The sequence below is a fragment of the Pristiophorus japonicus genome, chromosome 3, assembly GCF_044704955.1.
Source record: "Pristiophorus japonicus isolate sPriJap1 chromosome 3, sPriJap1.hap1, whole genome shotgun sequence".
Lineage (NCBI taxonomy): Eukaryota > Metazoa > Chordata > Chondrichthyes > Pristiophoridae > Pristiophorus > Pristiophorus japonicus.
In genome coordinates, this window is record NC_091979.1 from 191,601,532 (window position 1) to 191,628,627 (window position 27,096).

Sequence of the window (27,096 nt, forward strand, 5' to 3'; positions counted from 1 at the left end):
AGTCCGCATCGATACCGGGCCACGTGGGATCTGGCTATCGCTTTCATCATTACGATGCCTGGATGGGTACTGTGGAGGTAATTGATGAAGGTGTCTCTGCCCTTCTTGTGGACCACTACAGATTGCCCCACAGAAGGCAGTCTGCCTGTATAGACATTTCATCTTTGCGCTGCTGGAATGGCTTTATCTCTTTCTGCATTTCCACTGAGACACTGGACCAGCTCCCGTGAAGCACACAGCTTTTGACTAGGGATAATAAGGGGTCCTGGCTTGTCCAGGTTTTGATCTGCTGGGCAGTGACGGGTGATTGCTCACTCTCAAATGCTTTCATAACCATGGCTAGATCTGCGGGCTGCACCATTTCCACCCCCGTGATGGGCAATGGCAGCCTACTGAGAGCATCAGCGCAGTTTTCTGTGCCTGGCCTGTGGCGGATGGCGTAGTTGGATGCAGACAATGAGAGCAACCATCTCTGGATCCGGGCCGATGCATTGATATTTAACCCTTTACTCTCGGAGAACAGGGATATAAGTGGCTTATGGTCAGTTTCCAAATCGAATTTTAGCCCAAACAGGTATTGATGCATTTTCTTTACCCCATAGACACACGCTAACGCTTCTTTCTCAATCATGCTATAGGCTCTCTCAGCCTTAGACAGACTCCTGGATGCATAAGCAACCGGTTACAGTTTCCCGAAATCATTAGCTTGTTGCAATACACACCCGATGCCACATGACGACGCATCACATGATAGTACCAAACGTTTACATGGATCATACAACACAAGCAATTTGATAACAATTTTCTCGCTTGTACAAAGGCATCTTTTTGGCTTTTGCCCCAAACCCATTTGTCCCCTTTTCGTAGTAAGACATGCAGTGGTTCTAACAGTGTGCTGAGACCCGGTAAGAAGTTACCAAAGTAGTTCAGGAGTCCCAGCAACGACCGCAGCTCCGTCACGTTCTGTCGCCTCGGTGCGTTCTTGATTACCTCTGTCTTCACGTTGGTGGGCCTGATGCCGTCCGCCGCAATCCTCCTTCCCAGGAACTCCACTTCAGACACCAGGAAAATGCACTTCGAGCGTTTTAACCTGAGCCCCACGTGGTCAACTAAGAACTTCCTCCAGGTTCTGCAGATGCTCGACTGTGTTCCAACCTGTGACCAAGATGTCGTCCTGGAAGACCACGGTGTGCGGGACCGACTTCAGTAAGCTTTCCATGTTTCTCTGGAATATCGCTGCCGCAGATCAGATTCCAAATGGGCATCTATTATAAACAAAAAGACCTTTATGCGTGTTGAGGGCCTTCGATGATTCCTCTAGCTCCTGCATCATGTAAGCTGAAGTCAGATCCAGCTTGGTGAACATCTTTTCTCCCGCCAGCGTTGCAAAGAGGTCGTCGGCATTTGGTAGTGGGTATTGGTCCTGGAGGAAGAAACGATTGATAGTTACTTTGTAATCGCCACAGATTCTGACGGTGCCGTCTCCCTTGAGAACTGGGGCGATAGGACTGGCCCACTCGTTGAACTCGATCGGTGAAATGAAGCCCTCTTGTTGCAGCCGGTCCAGCTCGATCTCTACCCTTTCTCTCATCATGTACGGTACTGCTCTTGCCTTGTGATGGATGGGTCGCGCCTCTGGAATTAGGTGGATCTGCACTTTTGCTCCTTGGAATTTCCTGATGCCTGGTTCGAAGGAAATTTGATTAAGACCTGGGCACACGAAGTCTCATCAGCGGGCGATAGCGCTTAGACATCGTCCCAGTTCCAACATATCTTTCCCAGCCAGCTCCTGCCGAGCAGCATGGAACCATCGCCCGGTAGCACCCAGAATGGTAGCTTGTGCACCACTCCATCATAGGTGACCTTTACAGTAGCACTGCCGATTACAGGAATCAGTTCTTTCGTGTAAGTTCTTAGTTTCGTGCGAACTGGTGTTAAGACTGGCTTTGAGGCCTTGTTGCACCACAACCTTTTGAAAGTCTTTTTGCCCATGATGGACTGGCTCGCGCCCGTGTCCAGCTCCATTGACACCGGGAGTCCATTTAGTTCAACATTCAGCATTATCGGGGGACAATTCGTGGTGAATGTATGCACCCCATGTACCTCTGCCTCCTCGGTCTGAGGCTCTGGTTCATAGTGATTCTCTGTGGATCTGTCCTCCTCTGCAACATGGTGATTTGTAGGTTTAACAGGCTTTGCAGCTCGCCTGCACACTCGTTGGAGGTGTCCCATTGTTCCACAGCCCTTGAAATGTACTCTTTAATCAGCCTGAATGGAAACGATGATCATCCCCGCAACGGCAACAAGGTGTTAATGGCCTTGCATTCATCACCTTTGATGGTCGACTCTGAGACATCTGCGGACATGTAGCTGCAGGTATGTGTGACCTGCCCTGTACGTTACGATTCAAAAGCAACATCACTTTGTTCACAGTACTTGTAGCAGCACTTGTGTGCTGAGAGATTTGCTTCGTATTGTCACTGGTGGCTATTGCTATGGCCTTATTCAAAGTTGGGGTCTCCTCAGTCAAAAGTTTGCGAAGTATGGTTTCATGGCCAGTGCCAAGTACGAAAAAGTCTCTGAGCTCCAAATGTCCTTCAAATTCGCAATGTCCTGCAAGGCGTCTTAGCTCGGTGACATAACTCGCCTTCAGACCTTTTGTAGGTATAGAACCGGTACCTCGCCATCAGAACGCATTCCCTTGGGTTCAAATGCTCTCGGACCAGTGTGCACAAATCAGCATACGATTTCTCCATGGCTCTCGCTGGAGTGAGCAGATTCTTCATAAGGCCAAACACTGGTGCCCCACAGACGGTGAGGAGGATCGCCCTTTGTTTGGCAGCGCTCTCTTCCCCATCTAGCTCATTGGCCACAAAGTATTGGTCGAGTCGCTCCACAAAAGTTTCCCAATCATCTCCCTCTGAGAATTTCTCCAGGATACCCACTGTTCTCTGCATCGTTGGGTTCGCTATCTGTATCTCGTCGCCAGTTGTTGTGTATGAAGAAAGAGTCAGACTGAACACTGTGAGCTCAAAGTAAAATGTGACCTTAGTCTTTTATTGCAGGTCTCCAGAGTGTCTCTCCAACCTGTGAAGCCTCCTTAAATACCTGTGCTCCCAAGGGATTATGGGATCCCTTGGGACTCCAGGGGTTGAGCCCTCTGGTGGCTGTACAGAGTAAATATGAGTATACATATATAACAATTTTTAAGCCAGTTCCAGGAGACCCTGTTAAGCAAGTTCCAGAAGACCATTGAGCCAGTTCCAGGAGGCCATGTTAAGCAAGTTCCAGGAGACCATGGTCAGCAAGTTCCAGGAGACCATGGTCAGCAAGATCCAGGAGACCATGTTGAGGAATTTCCATGAGACCATATTAAGGAAGATCCAAGAGACCACTGTCTGCAAGTTCTAGGAGGCCATGTTAAGCAAGTTCTAGGAGACCATGTTAAGCAAGTTCCAGGAGAAAATATTAAGCAAGTTCTAGGAGACCCTGTTATACATCTTCCATGAGACTATGGTCAGCAAGTTCCAGGAGACCATGTTGAGGAAGTTCCAGGAGACCATATTAACAAGTTCCATGAGACCATGTTGAGGAAGTTCCAGGAGACCATATTAAGCAAGTTCCAGGGGTGCATGTTAAGCAGGTTCCAAGGGACCCTGTTCAGCATGTTCCAGGAGCTCTTGGTCAGCAAGTTACAAGAGTTATTTTTAAGCAAGTTCTAGGAGACCCTGTTCAGCAAGTTCCAGGAGACCATGTTAAGCAGGTTCCAGGAGACCATGTTAAGCAGGTTCCAGGAGACCATGTTAAGCAAGTTCCAGGAGAACATATTAAGCAAGTTCCAGGAGACCCTGTTATAAATGTTCCAGGAGACTATGGTCAGCAAGTTCCAGGAGATCATATTGAGGAGGTTACAGGAGACCATGTGAAGCAAGTTCCAGGAGACCATGTTGAGCAAGTTCCAGGAGTCCATTGTCAGCAAGTTCCAGGAGATCATGTTAATCAAGTTCCAGGAGATCATGTTAAGCAAGTTCCAGGAGACCATGTTAAGCAAGTTCCAGCAGACCCTGTTGAGCAAGTTCCAGGTGGCCACGTTGAGGAATTTCCAGGAGACCATGTTGAGGAAGTTCCAGGAGACCATTCTAAGTAAGTTCCAGGAGACTATATTAAGCAAGTTCCAGGAGACTCTGTTAAGCATGTTCCAGGAGACCTTTAAGTAAGTTCCAGGAGAGTCTGTTAAGCAAGTTCCAGGAGACCACGGTGAGGTATTTCCATGTTGAGGAAGTTCCAGGAGCCCATTCTAAGCAAGTTCCAGGAGACTATATTAAGCAAGTTCCAGGATGCCACGTTAAGCAAGTTCCAGGAGACCATGGTCAGCAAGTTCCAAGAGACCATATTGAGGAAGTTACAGGAAACAATGTTGAGGAAGTTCCAAGTGACTACTGTCAACAAGATCCAGAAGACCATGTTAAGCAAGTTCCAGGAGACGATTTTAAGCAAGTTCCAGGAGAGCATGGTCAGAAGTTCCAGGAGACTATATTAAGCAGGTTCCAGGAGATCATATTAAGCAAGTTCCAGGAGACCATTTTAAGCAAGTTCCAGGAGACCCTGCTGAGCAATTTCCAGGAGACCATTAAGGAAGTTCCAGGAGACCCTGTTAAGCAATTTCAGGAGAACATGTTAAGCACGTTCCAGGAGGCCATGGTCAACAAGGTCCAGGAAACCATTTTAAGCAAGTTCCAGGAGACCATGTTGAGGAATTTCCATGAAACCATGTTAAGCAAGATCCAAGAGACCACTGTCAGTAAATTCTAGGAGACCATGTTAAGGAAGTTCCAGGAGACCGTGTTAAGCAGGTTCCAGGAGACCATAGAAACATAGAAACATAGAAAATAGGTGCAGGAGGAGGCCATTCGGCCCTTCTAGCCTGCACCGCCATTCAATGAGTTCATGGCTGAACAGTACCCCATTCCTGCTTTCTCACCATACCCCTTGATTCCCCTAGTAGTAAGGACTTCATCTAACTCCTTTTTGAATATATTTAGTGAATTGGCCTCAACAACTTTCTGTGGTAGAGAATTCCACAGGTTCACCACTCTCTGGGTGAAGAAATTCCTCCTCATCTCGGTCCTAAATGGCTTCCCCCTTATCCTTAGAGTGTGTCCCCTGGTTCTGGACTTCCCCAACATTGGGAACATTCTTCCTGCATCTAACCTGTCTAAACCCGTCAGAATTTTAAACGTTTCTATGAGATCCCCTCTCATTCTTCTGAACTCCAGTGGATACAAGCCCAGTTGATCCAGTCTTTCTTGATAGGTCAGTCCCGCCATCCCGGGCATCAGTCTGGTGAACCTTCGCTGCACTCCCTCAATAGCAAGAATGTCCTTCCTCAGGTTAGGAGACCAAAACTGTACACAATACTCCAGGTGTGGCCTCACCAAGGCCCTGTACAATTGTAGCAACACCTCCCTGCCCCTGTACTCAAATCCCCTCGCTATGAAGGCCAACATGCCATTTGCTTTCTTAACCGCCTGCTGTACCTGCATGCCAACCTTCAATGACTGATGTACCATGACACCCAGGTCTCTTTGCACCTCCCCTTTTCCTAATCTGTCACCATTCAGATAATAGTCTGTCTCTCTGTTTTTACCACCAAAGTGGATAACCTCACATTTATCCACATTATACTTCATCTGCCATGCATTTGCCCACTCACCTAACCTATCCAAGTCGCTCTGCAGCCTCATAGCATTCTCCTCGCAGCTCACACTGCCACCCAACTTAGTGTCATCCGCAAATTTGGAGATACTACATTTAATCCCCTCGTCTAAATCATTAATGTACAGTGTAAACAGCTGGGGCCCCAGCACAGAACCTTGCGGTACCCCACTAGTCACTGCCTGCCATTCTGAAAAGTCCCCATTTACTCCTACTCTTTGCTTCCTGTCTGACAACCAGTTCTCAATCCATGTCAGCACACTACTTCCAATCCCATGTGCTTTAACTTTGCACATTAATCTCTTGTGTGGGACCTTGTCGAAAGCCTTCTGAAAGTCCAAATATACCACATCAACTGGTTCTCCCTTGTCCACTCTACTGGAAACATCCTCAAAAAATTCCAGAAGATTTGTCAAGCATGATTTCCCTTTCACAAATCCATGCTGACTTGGACCTATCATATTACCTCTTTCCAAATGCACTGCTATGACATCCTTAATAATTGATTCCATCATTTTACCCACTACCGATGTCAGGCTGACCGGTCCATAATTCCCTGTTTTCTCTCTCCCTCCTTTTTTAAAAAGTGGGATTACATTGGCTACCCTCCACTCCAAAGGAACTGATCCAGAGTCAATGGAATGTTGGAAAATGACTGTCAATGCATCCACTATTTCCTAGGCCACCTCCTTAAGTACTCTGGGATGCAGTCCATCAGGCCCTGGGGATTTATCGGCCTTCAATCCCATCAATTTCCCCAACACAATTTCCCGACTAATAAGGATTTCCCTCAGTTCCTCCTCCTTACTAGACACTCCGACCCCTTTTATATCCGGAAGGTTGTTTGTGTCCTCCTCAGTGAATACCGAACCAAAGTACTTGTTCAATTGGTCCGCCATTTCTTTGTTCCCCGTTATGACTTCCCCTGATTCTGACTGCAGGGGACCTACGTTTGTCTTTACTAACCTTTTTCTCTTTACATATCTATAGAAACTTTTGCAATCCGTCTTAATGTTCCCTGCAAGCTTCTTCTCGTACTCCATTTTCCCTGCCCTAATCAAACCCTTTGTCCTCCTCTGCTGAGTTCTAAATTTCTCCCAGTCCCCGGGTTCGCTGCTATTTCTGGCCAATTTGTATGCCACTTCCTTGGCTTTAATGCTATCTCTGATTTCCCTTGATAGCCACGGTTGAGCCATCTTCCCTTTTTTATTTTTACGCCAGACAGGAATGTACAATTGTTGTAGTTCATCCATGCGGTCTCTAAATGTCTGCCATTGCCCATCCACAGTCAACCCTTTCAGTATCATTCGCCAATCTATCCTAGCCAATTCACGCCTCATACCTTCAAAGTTACCCTTCTTTAAGTTCTGGACCATGGTCTCTGAATTAACTGTTTCATTCTCCATCCTAATGCAGAATTCCATCATATTATGGTCACTCTTCCCCAAGAGGCCTCGCACAACGAGATTGCTAATTAATCCTCTCTCATTACACAACACCCAGTCTAAGATGGCCTCCCCCCTAGTTGGTTCCTCGACATATTGGTCTAAAAAACCATCCCTTATGCACTCCAGGAAATCCTCCTCCACCGTATTGCTTCCAGTTTGGTTAACCAAATCTATGTGCATATTAAAGTCACCCATTATAACTGCTGCACTTTTATTGCACGCACCCCTAATTTCATGTTTGATGCCCTCCCCAACATCACTACTACTGTTTGGAGGTCTGTACACAACTCCCACTAACGTTTTTTGCCCTTTGGTATTCTGCAGCTCGACCCATATAGATTCCACATCATCCAAGCTAATGTCCTTCCGAACTATTGCCTTAATTTGCTCCTTAACCAGCAATGCTACCCCACCTCCTTTTCCTTTTATTCTATCTTTCCTGAATGTTGAATACCCCTGGATGTTGAGTTCCCAGCCCTGATCATCCTGGAGCCACGTCTCCATAATCCCAATCATATCATATTTGTTAACATCTATTTGCACAGTTAATTCATCCACCTTATTGCGGATACTCCTTGCATTAAGACACAAAGCCTTCAGGCTTGTTTTTTTAACACCCTTTGTCCTTTTAGAATTTTGCTGTACAGTGGCCCTTTTTGTTCTTTGCCTTGGGTTTCTCTGCCCTCCACTTTTCCTCATCTCCTTTCTGTCTTTTGCTTTTGCCTCCTTTTTGTTTCCCTCTGTCTCCCTGCATTGGTTCCCATCCCCCTGCCATATTAGTTTAACTCCTCCCCAACAGCACTAGCAAACACTCCCCCTAGGACATTGGTTCCATGTTAAGCAATTTCCAGGAGAACATATTAAGCAAGTTCTAGGAGACTAGGGCAAAAAACGTTAGTGTGAGTTGTGTACAGACCTCCAAACAGTAGTAGTGATGTTGGGGAGGGCATCAAACAGGAAATTAGGGGTGCATGCAATAAAGGTGCAGCAGTTATAATGGGTGACTTTAATATGCACATAGATTGGGCTAGCCAAACTGGAAGCAATACGGTGGAGGAGGATTTCCTGGAGTGCATAAGGGATGGTTTTCCTGACCAATATGTCGAGGAACCAACTAGGGGGGAGGCCATCTTAGACTGGGTGTTGTGTAATGAGAGAGGATTAATTAGCAATCTCGTTTGCGAGGCCCCTTGGGGAAGAGTGACCATAACATGGTGGAATTCTTCATTAGGATGGAGAATGAAACAGTTAATTCAGAGACCATGGTCCAGAACTTAAAGAAGGGTAACTTTGAAGGTATGAGGCGTGAATTGGCTAGGATAGATTGGCGAATGATACTTAAGGGGTTGACTGTGGATGGACAATGGCAGACATTTAGAGACCGCATGGATGAACTACAACAATTGTACATTCCTGTCTGGCGTAAAAATAAAAAAGGGAAGGTGGCTCAACCGTGGCTCAACCGTGGCTATCAAGGAAAATCAGGGATAGTATTAAAGTCAAGGAAGTGGCATACAAATTGGCCAGAAATAGCAGCGAACCCGGGGATTGGGAGAAATTCAGAACTCAGCAAAGGAGGACAAAGGGTTTGATTAGGGCAGGGAAAATGGAGTACGAGAAGAAGCTTGCAGGGAACATTAAGACGGATTGCAAAAGTTACACCGGAGAGGATGTAACATGGAGAGTGTATCGGAGAGGTTGTACCAGGGATGGTGTACCGGGGATGGTGTAACATGGAGAGTGTACCAAGGAGACTGTCCCGAGAGACAGGGAGAGTGTATCGGGAGGGTATAATGTGTAGAGTGTCCAGAGAGGGTGTACCAGGGGAGTGTACTGGGGAGGGTGTACCAGAGAGCATGTACCGGGGAGAGTGTATAGGGAGGGTGTACCAGCGAGAGTGTATTGGGGAGAGTGTATAGGAAGTGTGTGCCGGCGAGAGTGTATTGGGAGGGTGTACCGGTGAGTGCGTACCGGGGAGAGTGTATCGGGAGGGTATACCGGTGAGTGTGTACTGGGAAGAGTGTACCGGGGAAGATAAGAACATAGCCTAACATCTATGGTTGGGAAAATGTTGGAGTACATTATTAAAGAAACAGTAGCAGGACATTTGGAAAAGCATAATTCAGTCAGGCAGAGTCAGCATGGATTTATGAAGTGGAATTCATTTTTGACAAATTTTCTGGAATTCTTTGAGGATGTAACGAACAGGGTGGATATGGTGTGTTTGGACTTCAGAAGGCATTTGACAAGGTGCCACATTAAAGATTACTGCACAAGATAAAAGTTCAGGGGGTGGGGGGTAATATATTAGCATGGATGGAGGATTGGCTAACTAACAGAAAACAGAGAGTCGGGATAAATGGTTCATTTTCGGGTTGGCAATCAGTAACTAGTGGGGTGTCACAGGGATTAGTGCTGGGACCCCAACTATTTGCAATCTATATTAACGACATTGGAAGAAGGGACCGAGTGTGACATAGCCAAGTTTGATGACGATACAAAGATGGGAGTAAAAGCAATGTGTGAGGAGGACACAAAAAATCTGCCAAAGGACATGGACAGGCTAAGTGAGTGGGCAAAAATTTGGTCGATGGAGAATAATATTGGAAAGTGTGAGGTCATGCACTTTGGCAGAAAAAAATCAAAGAGCAAGTTATTATTTAAATGGAGAAAGATTGCAAAGTGCTGCAGTACAGAGGGACCTGGGGGTTCTTGTGCATGAAACACAAAAGGGTAGTATGCATGTACAGCAAGTGATCAGGAAGGCCAATGGAATCTTGGCCTTTATTGCAAAGGGGATGGAGTATAAAAACAGGGAAGTCTTGCTACAGTTATACGGGGTATTGGTGAGACCACACCTGGAACACTGCGTGCAGTTTTGGTTTCCATATTTGAGAAAGAATAAACTTGCGTGGAGGCAGTTCAAAGAAGGTTCACTAGGTTGATTCCAGAGATGAGGGGGTTGACTTATGAGGAAAGGTTGAGTAGGTTGAGCCTCTACTCATTGGAATTCAGAAGAATGAGAGATGATCTTATCAAAATGTGTAAGATTATGAGGGGGCTTGACAAGGTGGATGCAGAAAGGATGTTTCCACTGATGGGGGAAACTAGAACTAGAAGGCATAATCTTAGAATAAGGGGCTGCCCATTTAAGGAGGAGGAATTTCTTCTCTCAGAGGGTTGTAAATCTGTGGAATTCGCTGCCTCAGAGAGCTGTGGAAGCTGGGTCATTGAATAAATTTAAAACACCGGCCCTTTAGAATTCTGCTGTAAAGTGGCCCTTTTTGTTTTTTGCCTTGGGTTTCTCTGCCCTCCACTTTTACTCTTCTCCTTTCTATTTTTTGCTTCTGTCTCCCTTTTATTTCCCTCTGTCTCCCTGCATAGGTTCCCATCCCCCTGCCATATTAGTTTAACTCCTCCCAAACAGCACTAGCAAACACTCCCCGTAGGACATTGGTTCCGGCCCTACCCAGGTGCAGACCGTCCGGTTTGTACTGGTCCCACCTCCCCCAGAATCGGTTCCAATATCCCAGGAATTTGAATCCCTCCCTTCTGCACCACTGCTCAAGCCACGTATTCATCTGAGCTATACTGCGATTCCTACTCTGACTAGCACATGGCACTGGTAGCAATCCTGAGATTACTACTTTTGAGGTCCTACTTTTTAATTTAACTCCTAGCTCCTTAAATTCGTCTCGTAGGACCTCATCCTGTTTTTTACCTATATTGTTAGTACCTATGTGTACCACGACAACTGGCTGTTCACCCTCCCTTTTCAGAATGTCCTGCACCCGCTCCGAGACATCCTTGACCCTTGCACCAGGGAGGCAACATACCATCTTGGAGTCTCGGTTGCGGCCGCAGAAACACCTATCTATTCCCCTTACAATTGAATCCCCTATCACTATCGCTCTCCCACTCTTTTTCCTGCCCTCCTGTGCAGCAGAGCCAGCCATGGTGACATGAACTTGGCTGCTGCTGACCTCCCCTGATGAGTCATCCCCCTCAACAGTACCCAAAGCGGTGTATCTGTTTTGCAGGGGGATGACCGCAGGGGGCCCCTGCACTACCTTCCTTGCACTGCTCTTCCTGTTGGTCTTCCATTCCCTGTCTGGCTGTGGACCCTGCGGTAAGATCAACTCACTAAATGTGCTATTCACATCATTCTCAGCATCGTGCATGCTCCAGAGTGAATCCACCCGCAGCTCCAGTTCCGCAACGCGGTTCGTCAGGAGCTGGAGGCAGATACACTTCCCGCACACGTAGTCGTCAGGGACATCGGAGGCGTCCCTGATTTCCCACATGGTACTGGAGGAGCATAACACGTGTCCGAGCTCTCCTGCCATGACTTAACCCCTAGATTAACTTAATTTGGCAACAGCAATGCTAAATGTTACTTGCTGATTTAGAAAAGAAAAAGAAAAGCTACTTACCAATCACCTGCCAATCACTTACCCTCTTGGCTGTGACGTCACCTGTTGATTTCTTTCTACTTCTTTTTTGCCACATACCCCTGCTGCAGCTGCACAAGCACGCCTCAGCAACGAGCTCCTGACGGCCGCTTCGCCTCCGGCGATGCTGCTCCCCGGACTCCCTGCTGTGCCTTTTGTAGGCCTCAACAATGAACTCCTGAATGCCGCTCAGCCTCTGATGAGGAGGGGAAGGGTTAGAGGTGGGAAGAAAAAACGAGAGGGGGGAAGGAAAGTTAGGTGCATGTCCACAGGTGATGGCTGTGTTATACCTCCATCTGGGTGTATGCAATTTGTTGCAATGTATGGGGGCTGGGGGCCACGCTCCTGCTTTGCCTTTGTATTCTATGTTGGTGGACACGTTGACCATGTGATTTATGTCAATGGTGGAAAAAGTGAGATGTGGGCAGTGTTTGGGGGTTATTGACTGTGTTACTTATGATTTCAAACCAATGTTGGTACTAAATTTTTGTTATTGAACATAACCTTGTTGCGCATTGTCTCAGATAGCTGGACCATTACACACTGGTGATTCCTTACTGTGAAAGGGTTAAATACAACTTTACATCAATCAACATAACTTTAACTGGCACCAAGGTGATGGTCACCATTGATGTCTGAGCTGCACACACAGAGCAGTGTGTCAGCATTGTCACTCACATCAGCGCTCTTTCAGGCAAATCTTTCTGATATCAGCTCCTCACATAAGAGTGGGATTCAACAAATGCCAGCCACACCACTGGCGTCCATCCCTGTTAGTTCCACTTTTTGTGCGAGGTGGTGAAATTGACGATGGGCGATCTCCATGGCCGCTAGTTTGGGTAAATATGCTCTTTATGACAAAAAACAGTTGCTGGGTGTTATTGAATCTTGGCGTTAAGTCCACGAGGAAAGTAACGCTGGGCAATAACATGGGCATCGAAATCGTCCATTCTGCTGATACTGCCCCAAAAAAGTGGGGAGATGGTAATTTTTTTTCTCGGCATTAAACACATGGGGAAAATAACACTCAGCGATAAGTCTCCTAAAAAGGCCATCAGTTTCCATTTTGTGCCAAAATGGGCGATCATCTGGGCATTATACGTCATTTCAGTGGTTAAAATGGGCGTTAAGTTGGCGTTCAGGCAAAAAAAGTGGAGATTCTAGCCCATGGATTTTTTTTCCATGGTTACAAATCAAGCTTAACCACTTGTTTTTTTTGTTTCGAAAAGGATATCTTCGCTCTCAAACAATTTTTCAGGGTTTCATACACCTTGTGGCCTGCTTCAGTTAAGAAAATAGCCCATTTTCTCTCCAACTGCACCCGGTTACAGTTTTCATCAACGGGGACTTCGATGATACTATTTGTGGTGAAAAACATTTCTAGCTGCTCCACGTATGCTCCGAAAGTTTCACGGTGATGTTGGAACTCACCCAAGTGCCCTATTATTCCCATAGGCACGGCCATCTGGACTCTGGCAAATCAGCCAAGTGTGCTTGTAATTTACTTTGGATCTTTAGCTGTTAATCAAAGCATAGAAGCCCGCAAAGTCTCTCTGTCAGTTGGCTGAATTATCCATCAATAAAAATTTCAGCTAGGTTATCCAGAACTCCTATCCTTCGTCGCCAAATGTGATATCTTCTGTACAACCTCACAAACACACAAGCTTTAAGATGGCTGATAACTTCAGGAACCTGTCAGGTGACCTGTTCCCTCTTTATTGTTGTAAACAGCAATGGCTGCATTACCACAGTAGTCCACTGGGTAGAGCTATATATATTACAATAAGTGCAAGTTGTTGTTGTTGTACCCAGATGAGGTATTGAAGGACAATTCATGGAATGGTGCTGTAATGTGAGGCAAGTATGAAAAGAAAGGATATTGGGGGAGAAGCACGGAAATACAAGGTTGCATGATATTCACCCAGTTTGTTGCATCTGCCCTAGGTTTAGGAGGAGAAGGGTGATAACAAAGAAGGGGCATTGTGCAAACAGTTTCTATTTCATATACTCGGGGGGAGTTAGCTTCACCAGTGATGAAGATGGAAGCAGCGCGTTTGAAAATGAACATCAAGCTGACTTACGAAAGGGTGCCAGGTTTGGAGTGAGTATTCTCAGTGTACATGCTTATCCGGACATCTGAGGTGTAACATCTGGGATAGTGAAATGGGGAGGGATGGGATTGGATGCATCTTTACCCCTGTCCCTGTCTCCCACCAACCCCCAACTCCCAAAACACATGCTGAAAATAAGTCACAAAGATCCAATTTCAAGCCTTGGTATTTTGCTGCGTTTTTCAATGTGTTACATTTTTTTTAAATAGAAAATTGCAAGCCTTATCCTTAAATGGGTTAGTCAGCCAGGGCTCAGTGGGTAGCCCACTCGCCTCTGAGTCAGCAGGTTATGTATTCAAGTCCCACACCAGAGACTTGAGCACAAAATCTAGTACTGAGGGAGAGCTACACTGTCAAAGGTGCTGTCCTTTGGATGAGACATTAAACCGAGGTCTTGTTTGCCCTTTCAGGTGGATGTAAAAGATCCCTTGGCACCATTCAAGTCCTGGCCAATATTTATCCTTCAACCAACATCAAAAACATTATCTCGCCATTACCACATTGTTCCTTGTGGGAGCTTGCTGTGCACAAATTGCCTGCTGTGTTTCCTACATTACAACAGTGACTACACTCCAAAAAGTACTTCATTGACTGTAAAGCACTTTGGGATGTCCTGAGGTCATGAAAAGCTTTCTAAATACCTTTAGCTGCACTAGATATAATGTAACTTGTGTCAAAGTAATATTTGTACCCGACTCATTCATGCTTGTTTTGTTTGGCTCAGTTCATAGCACCATTGCCTCTTGGGCAGAAGGGTCAATGGGTTGAGCCCCACTCCAGAGTTTGCGCATACAATCCAGGCTGACACTCCAGTGCAGGACAGAGGGAGAGCTGCACTGCGGTGCGAGGAGCGAAGAGTGCCAACCTGTTCCAAGACATGGTGCTGCCATGAGAACCAATGAGAGTGGGCCTTGTGTATAGCTACCACTCCCTGCTTTCCCCTGTCCCCTTGTTGAGGAAGCCTCTTTTCCACTTGACACGTGAAATCATGAGCACGGCCAAGATAGGAAATTCACTAGCGTGCGATCCTACGCATAGGCAAATGGCCTGCCTTGGCCTAACATCCTCAGGCGCTTCATGAATGATTTGCGAGCTTCCTGTTTGCTAAGGGTCACATGGACCAGATGTAATCCTTTTCTTTCCATTGCAGGAAATTCCAGTGTTGAAAGCCCTGCGAAGGAACTTCACTGCTGTCTGCATGGAGGAGACTGAGCTACTGGTTGTAGACAAAGAGGACTTCTTTTCAAACAGACTTGACCAGGTGCTGGTGGAAGAATCTCATCAACGCTTTATATTTTTTAGGTAGAGCAGTTCCTGCAGTTTTCTGTTTATTTGTTATTGCCGATTCCTTTCCAAAAGTTAAAGAAAAGTTAAGTGACGTGAGTTATTCTGAGGTAGTTTACACATGAGATAGAAACTATTTGCATGCAGGACTCTACAAATCGCAGCTCATAAGAACATAAGAAATAGGAACAGGAGTAGGCCATACGGCCCCTCGAGCCTGCTCCGCATTCAATAAGATCATGGCTGATCTGATCATGGACTCAGCTCCACTTCCCTGCCCACTCCCCATAACCCCTTATCCTCTTATCGCTCAAGAAACTGTCTATTTCTGACTTAAATTTATTCAATGTCCCAGCTTCCACAGCTCTCTGAGGCACGAATTCCACAGATTTACAACCCTCTGAGAGAAGAAATTCCTCCTCATCTCAGCTTTAAATGGGTGGCCCCTTATTCTAAGATCATGCCCTCTAGTTCTAGTCTCCCCCACCAGTGGAAATATCCTCTCTGCATTCACCTTGTTAAGCTCCTCATAATCTTATACGTTTTGATAAGATTACCTCTCATTCTTCTGAACTCCAATGAGTAGAGGCCCAACCTACTCAACCATTCCTCATATGTCAACCCCCTCAACTCCGGAATCAACCTAGTGAACCTTCTCTGAACTGCCTCCAAAGCAAGTATATCCTTTTGTAAATATGGAAACCAAAACTGCACGCAGTATTCCAGGTGTGACCTTGTATAACTGTAGCAAGACGTTCATGCTTTTATACTCCATCCCCTTTTCAATAAAGGCCAAGATTCCATTGGCCTTCCTGATCACTTGCTGTACCTGCATACTAACCTTTTGTGTTTCATGCACAAGTACCCCCAGGTCCCGCTGTACTGCGGCACTTTGCAATCTTTCTCCATTTAAATAATAACTTGCTCTTTAGTTTTTTCTGCAAAAGTTCATGACCTCACACTTTCCAACATTATATTCCATCTGCTAAATTTTTGCCCACTCACTTAGCCTGTCTATGTCCTTTTGTAGAGTTTTGATAGAGTAAATAAGGAGAAACTGTTTCCACCGGCAGGAGGGTCAGTAACAAAATGACACAGATTTAAAGTAATTGGCAAAGGAACCAGGGGGGAGGTGAGGAGAATTTATTTTTACGCAGCAAGTTGTTATGATCTGGAATGTGCTGCCTGAAAGAGGGGTGAAAGCAGATTCAATTGTAACTTTCAAAAGGGAATTGGATAAGTACTTGAAAAGGAAAATTTACTGGGCTATGGGGAAAGAGCAGGGAGTGAGACTAATTAGACAGCTCTTTCAAAGAGCCAGCACAGGCACGATGGGCCAAATGATTTCCTTCTGCCTCAATGCGAGGAATATTCGGAATAAGGTGGACGAATTAACTGCACAGATAGCAGTTAATGGGTATGATGTAATTGGCATTACGGAGACATGGCTCCAGGGTGACCAAGGCTGGGAACTCAACATCCAGGGGTATTCAACATTTAGGAAGGATAGACAGAAAGGAAAAGGAGGTGCGGTAGCATTTGTAAAGCCCTGTCCCCTCAGTACAGATTCACACGAGGCATGTAGTGAAGTCAAGGTCACTCTGGACCTGCACCTTTATTTCACAGCTCTGGAATGCTGCACTTGCCTGAGACCTGTCCTTATATACCTGTCTCTTGCAAGTGCACCCATGGTGATAAGGTATGCTGGTGGTTACAGGTCATATCTTATTACAGTCATGTATAGCATGTTAGGATACAGTTATATATAATAATGTAAGATACATGACATCATCCTCCCCCAAGGTCTTATTATCTTTATAGGCTCAGTCTCTCAGGTGGTCTACGCTCTCGCGTGGAGTGTCTGAGTTGTGGCTCTGAGTTGCCTTGGTGTCTGTTTTTCTTTGGGTGTGGTTGCTGGTATCTCGCCTGGGCTGTCTGTTTCGATTGGTGTGATTGTTGTTGACTCGCCTGGGCTGTCTGTTGGGATTGCCCTTTCCTCAGGTTGTTCCCTCTGTCTGTCCACCAGGTGTGGTGCGAGTTCCACATTATAGTCTTTTACTAAGGATTACGTGGAGTCGCTGGCCGTCCAGGCTCTGATTTGGCGAGCCGTCATGGGCAAACCTGTGGACTCAAAGGCATTGATTGCCATGACTATCTCACAGTCCTGTTCCTCAGACCCTTCCGTGGTCGCCAGGGGTAGCCTGCTGAGCGCGTCGGCACAGTTGTCTGTGCCTGGTCTGTGCCTTATGGTATAGTCGTAGGATGCCAGCATGAGTGCCCACTGTTGAATTTGCGCCGAGGCGTTGGCGTTTATTGCCTTGCTCTCGGGTAGGAGGGACGTGAGGGGCTTGTGGTCGGTTTCTAACGCGAACTTGGCCCCGAAAAGGTATTTTTGACACCGTACACGCACGCGACCGCCTGCTTCTCTACAATTCTGTACCCGCGCTCCGCCCGCGAAAGTGACCTGGAAGCATAAGCTATGGGTTGTAATTTGCCTGCACTTTTGGCATGTTGCAAAATGCACCCGACCCCATACGCTGACGCATCGCATGTGAGAACTAGCTTTTTACCTGGGTCAAAGAAAGTCAAAACACTGTTGGAACACAGAAGGTTGCGTGCCTTATTGAAGGCGCGTTCCTGGGCGCACCCCTTTCTGAGTAGCACGTGGAGAGGCTCCAGCAGCGTGCTTAAGTTCTGCATAAAGTTCCCAAAGTAATTGAGTAGCCCGAGAAAGGCACGCAGTTCTGAGACATTCCGGAGCCTGGGTGCCAGGCAAATTGCTTCTGTTTTGGACTCTGATGGGCGGATTCCATCAGCAGCAATCCTTCTGCCCAAAAATTCAACCTCGGGTGCGAGAAACAGGCACTTGGATTTCTTGACTCATAGGCCTACTCGATCCAACCGCTTTAATACTTCCTCCAAATTACGGAGATGGGAGTCGGTGTCCCTGCCCGTGATAAGTTTGTCGTCTTGAAATACAACCGTCCCCGGGATGGAATATGGCAGCTGCCGACCTGATGCCGAATGGGCATCGATTGTACATGAAAAGGCCTCGATGTGTGTTGATGGTGGTGAGTAGCTTGGATTCCTCGGTCAATTCTTGCGTCATATATGCAGATGTGAGGTCTAATTTTGAGAAAAGTTTACCTCCAGCCAATGTGGCAAATAAGTCCTCCGCTCTGGGCAGCGGGTACTGGTCCTGAAGGGAGACTCTGTTTATGGTAGATTTGTAGTCCCCACAGATTCGTACGGATCCATCAGGCTTCATGACTGGGACGATGGGACTTGCCCAGTCGCTAAATTCCACAGGTGATATAATGCCTTCCCGCAGAAGCCTGTCTAGTTCGTGTTCAATCTTTTCCCTCATCACATAGGGTACAGCTCTGGCCTTGTGATGGACCGGTCTAGTATCCTGTGTGATATAGATTTTGACTTTGGCCCCTTTGAAAGTGCCCACACCTGGATGAAAAAGATGTTCAAATCGCTTTATAACTGTTGAGCAGGAGGTCCGTTCCTCTAATGACATGGCATGGACATCATCCCATTTCCAGTTTAGTTTTGCCAGCCAGCTTCTCCCCAGCAGTGCTGGGGGGTCTCCGGGGACAATCCACAGGGGAAGTTGGTTCACTGTCCCTTTGTGTGTGACAGAGAGCATGGCGCTGCCGAGGACTGGTACAATTTCTTTGGTGTAGGTCCTTAGTGTGGTGTCGACCCTTGTGAGTTTTGGTCTGTCTCTTTTATGCGGCCACAGTTGTTCAAATTGTTGAGCGCCCATGAGAGATTGACTCGCTCCCGTATCCAGCTCCATGTTGACAGATATCCCGTTGAGTAGGACTCTCATCATTATAGGAGGCATCCTGTTGTAGGAGCAACGGCCATTGATCGTGTTGACCCGCTATACACCGGTGTCCCGGGTACTGTCCCCACCTTCTTCTGGTCCGCTTTCCGACCCATCCGATTCATATACCAGCCGAGCTGCCATTTTTTGCACATGCGGGCCAAATGCCTTGTATATTCACAATTTCTGCAAACAGCCTGCTGAAATCGACATCCCCTTGCTGAGTGCCCACCCCCACACCTCCAGCACAGACCTGTTCCATTGTTCAAAGTGTTCCCAAAGAATGAGCTGCATCTGACTGATCTCTCCTGAGCTTCTCTCAGTTTGTAGTTGATTGCTCGCATTGTGGGTTGATGAGGTGTGAACGGCCGCCGTTCCTGTGGCCCTTGATGGCTTCTGCCTGCTGTTGAGAACCTGTTCTCCCGGTTTTGTCTGTGTGTGGGGGTAGCAGCTTGTTTTGTGCTGTGAACTTCTTGTTCCAATATTTCGTTAGTTGTCATACCTGCATTGTAAATCAACCTTGTTTCTTCTTCCCTACCAAGAATGTCTGTGCAACCAGTGCTGCTGCCTCTAAGGTCAGGTTCTTGGTCTCTATGAGTTTTCGGAATATGCCTGCGTGGCCTATTCCTTCAATGAAAAAGTCTCTCAGCATTTCTCTCCTCAGTTCATCGGAGAACTCACATAAACTAACCAACCTCCGAAGTTCCACCACGAAGTCGGGTATACTCTGGCCCACACAGCGTCTGTAGTTGTAGAACCTGTGTCTGGCCATGTGTAGGCTGCTCGCTAGCTTCAGGTGGTCTCTTACCAGTGTGCTCAATTCTTCAAACGACTTGCTTGCTGGTTTCTCGGGTGCCAACAGATCCTTCATTAAAGCGTATGTTTTCGAGCCAGAGCTGGTCAAGAGATGGGCTCTTCTCTTGTCTGCCTTATCGTCGCCTAATCAGTCTTTGGTTACAAAGCTTTGCTGGAGCCTTTCTATAAAGTCCTCCCAATTGTCTCCCGCATTGTACTTTTCATCTGATCCGTTGTTCACCATTCTGTGGATTCTGTAATCCCATCCTCGTCGCCACTGTAAAGTCCTGTCCCCTCAGTACAGATTCACACGAGGCATGTAGTGAAGTCAAGGTCACTCTGGACCTGCACCTTTATTTCACAGCTCTGGAATGCTGCACTTGCCTGAGACCTGCCCTTTTATACCTGTCTCTTGCAAGTGGACCCCTGGTGGAAAGGTATGCTGGTGGTTACAGGTCATATCTTATTACAGTCATGGAAAGCATGTTAGGATACAGTTATATATAATAATGTAAGATACATGACATCGTTACTGGTTAAAGAGGAAATCAATGTAATAGTAAGGAAGGACATTAGCTTGGATGATGTGGAATCGGTTTGGGTGGAGCTACGGAATGCCAAAGGCAGAAAATGCTAGTGGGAGTTGTGTACAGACCACCAAACAGTCGTAGTGAGGTTGGGGACAGCATTAAACAAGAAATTAGGGATGCGTGCAATAAAGGTACAGCAGTTATCATGGGCGACTTTAATCTACACATTGATTGGGCTAACCAAACTGGTAGCAATGCGGTGGAGGAGGATTTCCTGGAGTGTATAAGGGATGGTTTTTTAGACCAATATGTCGAGGAACCAACTAAAGGGCTGGCCATCCTAGACTGGGTGATGTGCAATGAGAAAGGACTAATTAACAATCTTATACGAGGCCCCTTGGAGAAGAGTGACCATAATATGGTAGAACTCTTTCTTAAGATGGGGAGTGACACAGTTAATTCAGAGACTAGGGTCCTGAACTTAAGGAAAGGTAACTTCGATGGTTTGAGACGTGAATTGGCTAGAATAGACTGGTGAGTGATACTTATAGGGTTGATGGTGGATAGGCAATAGCAAACATTTAAATATCACATGAATGAACTTCAACAATTGTACATCCCTGTCTGGAGTAAAAATAAAACGGGGAAGGTGGCTCAACCGTGGCTAACAAGGGAAATTAAGGATAGTGTTAAATCCAAGGAAGAGGCATATAAATTAGCCAGAAAAAGTAGCAAGCCAGAGGACTGGGAGAATTTTGTAATACAGCAGAGGAGGACAAAGGGTTTAATTAGGAAGGGGAAAATAGAGTATGAGAGGAAGTTTGCTGGGAACATAAAAACTGACTGCAAAAGTTTCTATAGATATGTGAAGAGAAAAAGATTAGTGAAGACAAACGTAGGTCCTTTGCAATCAGATTCAGGTGAATTTATAATGTGGAACAAAGAAATGGCAGACCAGTTAAACAAATACTTTGGTTCTGTCTTCACGAAGGAAGACACAAATAACCTTCCGGAAATACTAGGGGACCGAGGGTCTCGTGAGAAGGAGGAACTGAAGGAAATCCTTATTAGGCGGGAAATGGTGTTATAGAAATTGATGGGATTGAAGGCCGATAAATCCCCGGGGCCTGATAGTCTGCATTCCAGAGTATTTAATGAAGTGGCCCTAGAAATAGTGGATGCATTGGTGATCATTTTCCAACAGTCTATCGATTCTGGATTGGTTCCTATGGACTGAAGGGTAGCTAATGTAACACCACTTTTTAAGAAAGGAGGGAGAGAGAGAAAACGGGTAATTATAGACCGGTTAGCCTGACATCAGTAGTGGGGAAAATGTTGGAATCAATTATTAAAGATGAAATAGCAGCACATTTGGAAAGCAATGACAGGATCGGTCTAAGTCAGCATGGATTTATGAAAGAGAAATTCTGCTTGACAAATCTTTTAGAATTTTTTGAGGATGTAACTGGTAGAGGGAGAACCAGTGGATGTGGTATATTTGGACTTTCAAAAGGCTTTTGACAAGGACCCACACAAGGGATTGGTCTGCAAAACTAAAACACATGGTATGGGGGTAATGTACTGACGTGGATAGTGAACTGGTTGACAGACAGGAAGCAGGGAGTCGGGATAAACAGGTCCTTTTCAGAATGGCAGGCAGTGTCTAGTGGGTGCTGCAGGGCTCAGTGCTGGGACCCCAGCTCTTTACAATATACATTAATGATTTGGATGAGGGAATTAAGTGTAATATCTCCAAGTTTTCAGATGACACTAAGCTGGGTGGTGGTGTGATCTGTGAGGAGGACGCCAAAAGGTTGCAGGGTGACTTGGACAGGTTAGGTGAGTGGGCAAATGTGTGGCAGATTCAGTATAATGTGGATAAATGTGAGGTTATCCACTTTGGTGGCAAAAACACAAAGTCAGAATATTATCTGAATGGTGGCAGATTAGGAAAAGGGGAGGTGCAATGAGACCTGGGGGTCATGGTACATCAGTCATTGAAAGTTGGCATGCAGGTACAGCAGGCGGTGAAGAAGGCAAATGGTATGTTGGCCTTTATCGCAAGGGGATTTGAGTATAGGAGCAGGGAGGTCTTACTGCAGTTGGTACAGGGCCTTGGTGAGGCCTCACCTGGAATATTGTGTTCAGTTTTGGTCTCCTAATCTGAGGAAGGACGTTCTTGCTATTGAGGGAGTGCAGCGAAGGTTCACCAGACTGATTCCCAGGATGGCAGGACTGACATATGAGGAGAGACTGGAGAGACTGGGCCTGTATTCACTGGAGTTTAGAAGGATGAGAGGGGATCTCAGAAACATATAAAATTCTGACGGGACGGGACAGGTTAGATGCAGGAAGAATGTTCCCGAGGTTGGGGAAGTCCAGAACCAGGGAACATAGTCTAAGGATAAGGGGTAAGTCATTTAGGACTGAGATGAGGAGAAACTTCTTCACTCAGAGAGTTGTTAACCTGTGGAATTCCCTACCGCAGAGAGTTGTTGATGCCAGTTCATTGGATATATTGAAGAGGGAGTTAGATATGGCGCTTACGGCTAAAGGGATCAAGGGGTATGGAAATAAAGCAGGAAAGGGATACTGAGGTGAATGATCAGCCATGATCTTCTTGAATGGTGGTGCAGGCTCGAAGGGCTGAATGGCCTACTCCTGCACCTATTTTCTATGTTTCTATGTTTCTATGTTTCTTCTGCACTGTTTGATACTATGATTCTACATGCAGCCTCCAAGCCCTCAAAGTCAGTGAGTCAACTCTTTGCCTTTATATTTCTTATTCACTGGGCCATCGTGTTTGAACTTTGTGAGACTAGAGGTTGGTGCTGTGGCTTCATTGGTGCATAAACCTCAATTCAGAACGCCCAAGATCCTTTGGCATTAGTAGGTTGAGATGTAGCACCACAGTGCTGAATACTGGTGAGGGCATTGGTTCCTCTGGGGAGGACAGCCAGAGCCAAATCCACGGCACCATGGGTGACTCAGCTGTACAGTGGGGGAGGAAGATGATCGGGAAAGCAATAATGGTAGGGAATTCGATAGTTAGGGGAACAGACAGGCGTTTCTGTGGGCGCAGATATGATTCCAGAATGACATGTTACCTCCTTGGTGCCAGGGTCAAGGATGTCACTGAGCGGCTGCAGGACATTCTGAGGGGAGAGGATGAACAGCCAGAGGTCGTGGTCCATATCGGTACCAATGACATAGGTAGAAAGAGATATGAGGTCCTGCAGGCAGAGTTTAGGGAGATCGGAAACAGATTAAAAAGCAGGACTTCAAAGGTAGTAATCTCCGGATTACTCCCGGTGCCACAAGCTACTGAGTATAGAAATAGGGAAATAGAGCAGATGATTGCGTGGCTGGATGGATGGTGCAGGAGGGAGGGTTTAGATTCCTGAGGCATTGGGACCGTTTCTGGGGAAGGTGGGACCTGTACAAGCCGGACGGGTTGCACCTCAACAGAACCGGGACCAATATGCTCGGGGCGGGTGGTTTGCTAGTGCTGTTGGGGAGGGGTTAAACTCATTTGGCAGGGGGATGGGCACCAGGATATAGTATTAGAAAGGAGAAACAAGGTGCACAAAGGATTGGAACAGACGGATAGCACTAGAGTAAGAAATAGTACAATATTAGGTGGGGTCAGACTAAGAGAGAATAGAAAAAGATCTAAGATAGATATACTGTGTTTATAGGTATAAATGCACAGTGTATTCTGTAGGCCACCAAGTAGTGGGAAGGATATAGAGGAGCAAGTTTGCAGGGGAATTACAGAGAGGTGCAAGAACTATGGAGTAGTGATAATGGGGGACTTCAACTATCCGAATATTAGGCTCAATTTTCCCAGGTCATTTGCACCGTTTTTTTTGTGTATGCCGGGTTTTTTTGTGTAAGTATTTAAATCAAAGTTTCCCCAGGAATCTACGCCGATGCAACTGAGCTAGTTACGATTTTTTTTACGTTAAGTTTTTTTGACGTCATGTCTGCGCCAGTTTTGTTCATTTTTCAGTTTTCCCAAAAACATTTTCTGCTCGGTCAGCGAATCTGGCCACTCCTGAGTTAACAGAAAGCAGCGCTCATTGAGAAATCGGCACAGAAAGATGCCATTGTTTATCATCGAAGTTATATCCATAATAAAGATGAAATTTGTTTACCTTTCAACGGAGTACATGGAAGCTTGATGGAATTCTGAAGTTTTCATTTTTTTTTACTCATATGCCACCACCGACAGGATTAGTAATAGTAGAGAGGGAGAGGAATTTCTGAAGTGTGTTCAGGAGAACTTTCTTGCTCAGTACATTTCCAGCCCAACGAGGAAGGAGGCATTGCATTGCAGGATCTGTTTCGAGGGAATGAGGTGGGTCAAGTGGAGTGTCAGTAGGGGAACAGTGATCACAGTATCATAAAGTTTAGTTTAGCTATGGAAAAGGACAGGGACCAATCTAGAGTAAAAATACTTAATTGGAGGGAGGTCAATTTCAGTGGTTGAGATTGGATCTGGCCCGGGTAAATTGGAATCAAAGATAGGCAGGCAAAACTGTAATCGAACAATGGACTGCCTTTAAAGAAGAGATGGTTCGGGTACAGTTGAGGTACGTTCCCATGAGGGGGAAAGGTAGGGCAACCAAAGCCAGAGCTCCCTGGATGACAAAAGAGATATAGAGCAAGATAAAGCAGAAAAAGAACGCGTATGACAGATGTCAGGTTGAGAATACAAGTGAGAACCAGGCTGAATATAGAAAGTTCAAAGGGGTAGTGAAAAGGGAAATAAGTGAGAGTATGAGAATAGATTGGCAGCTGACATAAAAGGGAATCTGAAAGACTTGTATAGGCATATAAATAGTAAACGGATAGTAAGAGGAGGGGTGGAGCCAATTAGAAACCAAGAAGAAGACCTATGCATGGAGGCAGAGGGCATGGCTAAGGTATTAAATGAGTTATTTACATCTGCCTTTACCAAGGAAGAAGATGCTGCCAAAGTCATAGTGAAGAGGAGGTAGTTGTGATACCGGATGGGATAAAACAACAACAACAACAACAACTTATATTTATTTAGCATCTTTAATGTAGTGAAGCGTCCCGCTTCACAGGAGTATTATGGGATATAAAATTTGACACCTAGCCGCATAAGGAGAAATTAGGGCAGGTTGGTCAAAGAGGTAGGATTTAAGGAGCATCTTGAAGGAGAAAAGAGAGATAGAGAGGCGGAGAGGTTTAGGCAAGAAATTCCAGAGCTTGGGGCCAGGCAACAGAAGGCACGGCCACCAATGGTTGAGCGATTATAATCAGGGATGCTCAAGAGGGCAGAATTAGAGGAGCACAGACATCTTGGGGGGTTGTGGGGCTGGAGGAGATTATAGAGATAGTGAGGGGTGAGGAGTTGGAGGGATTTGAAAATAAGGATGAGAATTTTGAAATCGAGGCGTTGCTTAACCGGAAGCCAATGTAGGTCAGCAAGCACAGGGGTGATGGGTGAGCGGGACTTGGTGCGAGTTAGGAAACGAGCAGCTGAGTTTTGGATCACCTCATGTTTATGTAGGGTAGAATGTGGAAGGCCAGCCAGGAGTGCATTGGAATAGTCAAGTCTAGAGGTAACAAAGGCATGGATGAGAGCTTCAGCAACAGATGAGTTGAGTCAAGGATGGAGACGGGCGATGTTACGGAGGTGGAAATAGGTGGTCTTAGTTATGCAGCGGATATGCGATCAAAAGCTCATTTCAGAGTCAAATATGACACCTAGGTTGTGAACAGTCTGGTTCAGTCTCAGACAGAAGTTGGGGAGAGGAATGAAGTCAGTGGCTAGGGAACAGAGTTTATGGTGGGGACCGAAAACAATGGACCGAGAACAATGACTTTGGTCTTCCCAATATTCAATTGTAGAACATTTCTGCTCATCCAGAACTGGATGTTGGACAAGCAGTCTGACAATTTAGAGACCAAGGAGGAGTCGAAAGAAGTGATACTGAGGTAGAGCTGGATGTCAGTGTACATGTGGAAACTGATGCTGTGTTTTCGGATGATGTCGCCAAGGGGCAACATGTAGATGAGAAATAGGAGGGGGCCAAAGATAGATCCTTAGGGGACATCAGAGGTAACGATGCGGGGCGGGAAGAGAAGCCAGTGCAGGTGATTCCCTGACTACGATTAGATAGATAAGAATGGAACCAGGCGAGTGCAGTCCCACCCAGCTTGGCGATGGTGGAGAGGTGTTGGAGAAGGATAGAGTGGTCAACCGTGTCAAAGGCTGCAGGCAAGTCGAGGAGGATGAGGAGGGATAGTTTGCCTTTGTCACAGTCACAAAGGATGTCATTTGTGACTTTGATGAGAGCCGTTTCGGTACTGTGACAGGTGTGGAAACCAGATTGGAGGGATTCAAAACATGGAGTTGCGGGAAAGATGGGAACAGATTTGGGAGGCGACAACACATTCAAAGACTTTGGAGAGGAAATGAATGTTAGAGATGGGGTGGTAGTTTGCAAGGACGGAGGGGTCAAGGGTTGTTTTTTTGAGGAGAGGGGTGATGACGGCAGATTTGAGGGAAAGGGGGACAATATCTGAGGAGATAGAACCGTTAACAATGTCAGCTAACATGGGGGCCAGAAAAGGAATGGTCAGCAGTTCGTTGAGAATAGGATCAAGATGCAGGAAGTGGGTCTCATGGACAAGGTGAGCTCGGAAAGGCCATGAAGGGAGGCCGAAGAGCAACTGGAGAAAGATGTGAAGTCAGGACTAGGGCAGGGGGGATCCTTAGAGGAAGTTTGGCCCGGAGGGCTAGGAGAAGGAAGGGAAGAGGCAGAGGCGGCTGAACAGATGGTCTCAATCTTAGAGACAAAGAAGTCCATGAGCTCCTCACACTTATTGTCGGAGGTGAGGGTGGAGACTGGGGAGAGGGGTTTAAGAAGACAGTTAGCAGTGGAGAAT

At 46.3% G+C, this 27,096-nt stretch overlaps 1 protein-coding gene across 1 annotated transcript in view; it reads left to right on the top strand.

The window, feature by feature from the left end:
• LOC139255025 (cyclic nucleotide-binding domain-containing protein 2-like) overlaps positions 1 to 27,096 on the top strand; it is an 85,084-nt gene that overhangs the window by 17,637 nt on the left and 40,351 nt on the right. The window contains exons 4-5 of the mRNA XM_070873858.1: positions 13,559 to 13,715; positions 14,876 to 15,027. Of these exons, the coding sequence (XP_070729959.1) occupies positions 13,559 to 13,715; positions 14,876 to 15,027 (309 nt within the window). The remainder of the gene's footprint in view (positions 1 to 13,558; positions 13,716 to 14,875; positions 15,028 to 27,096) is intronic.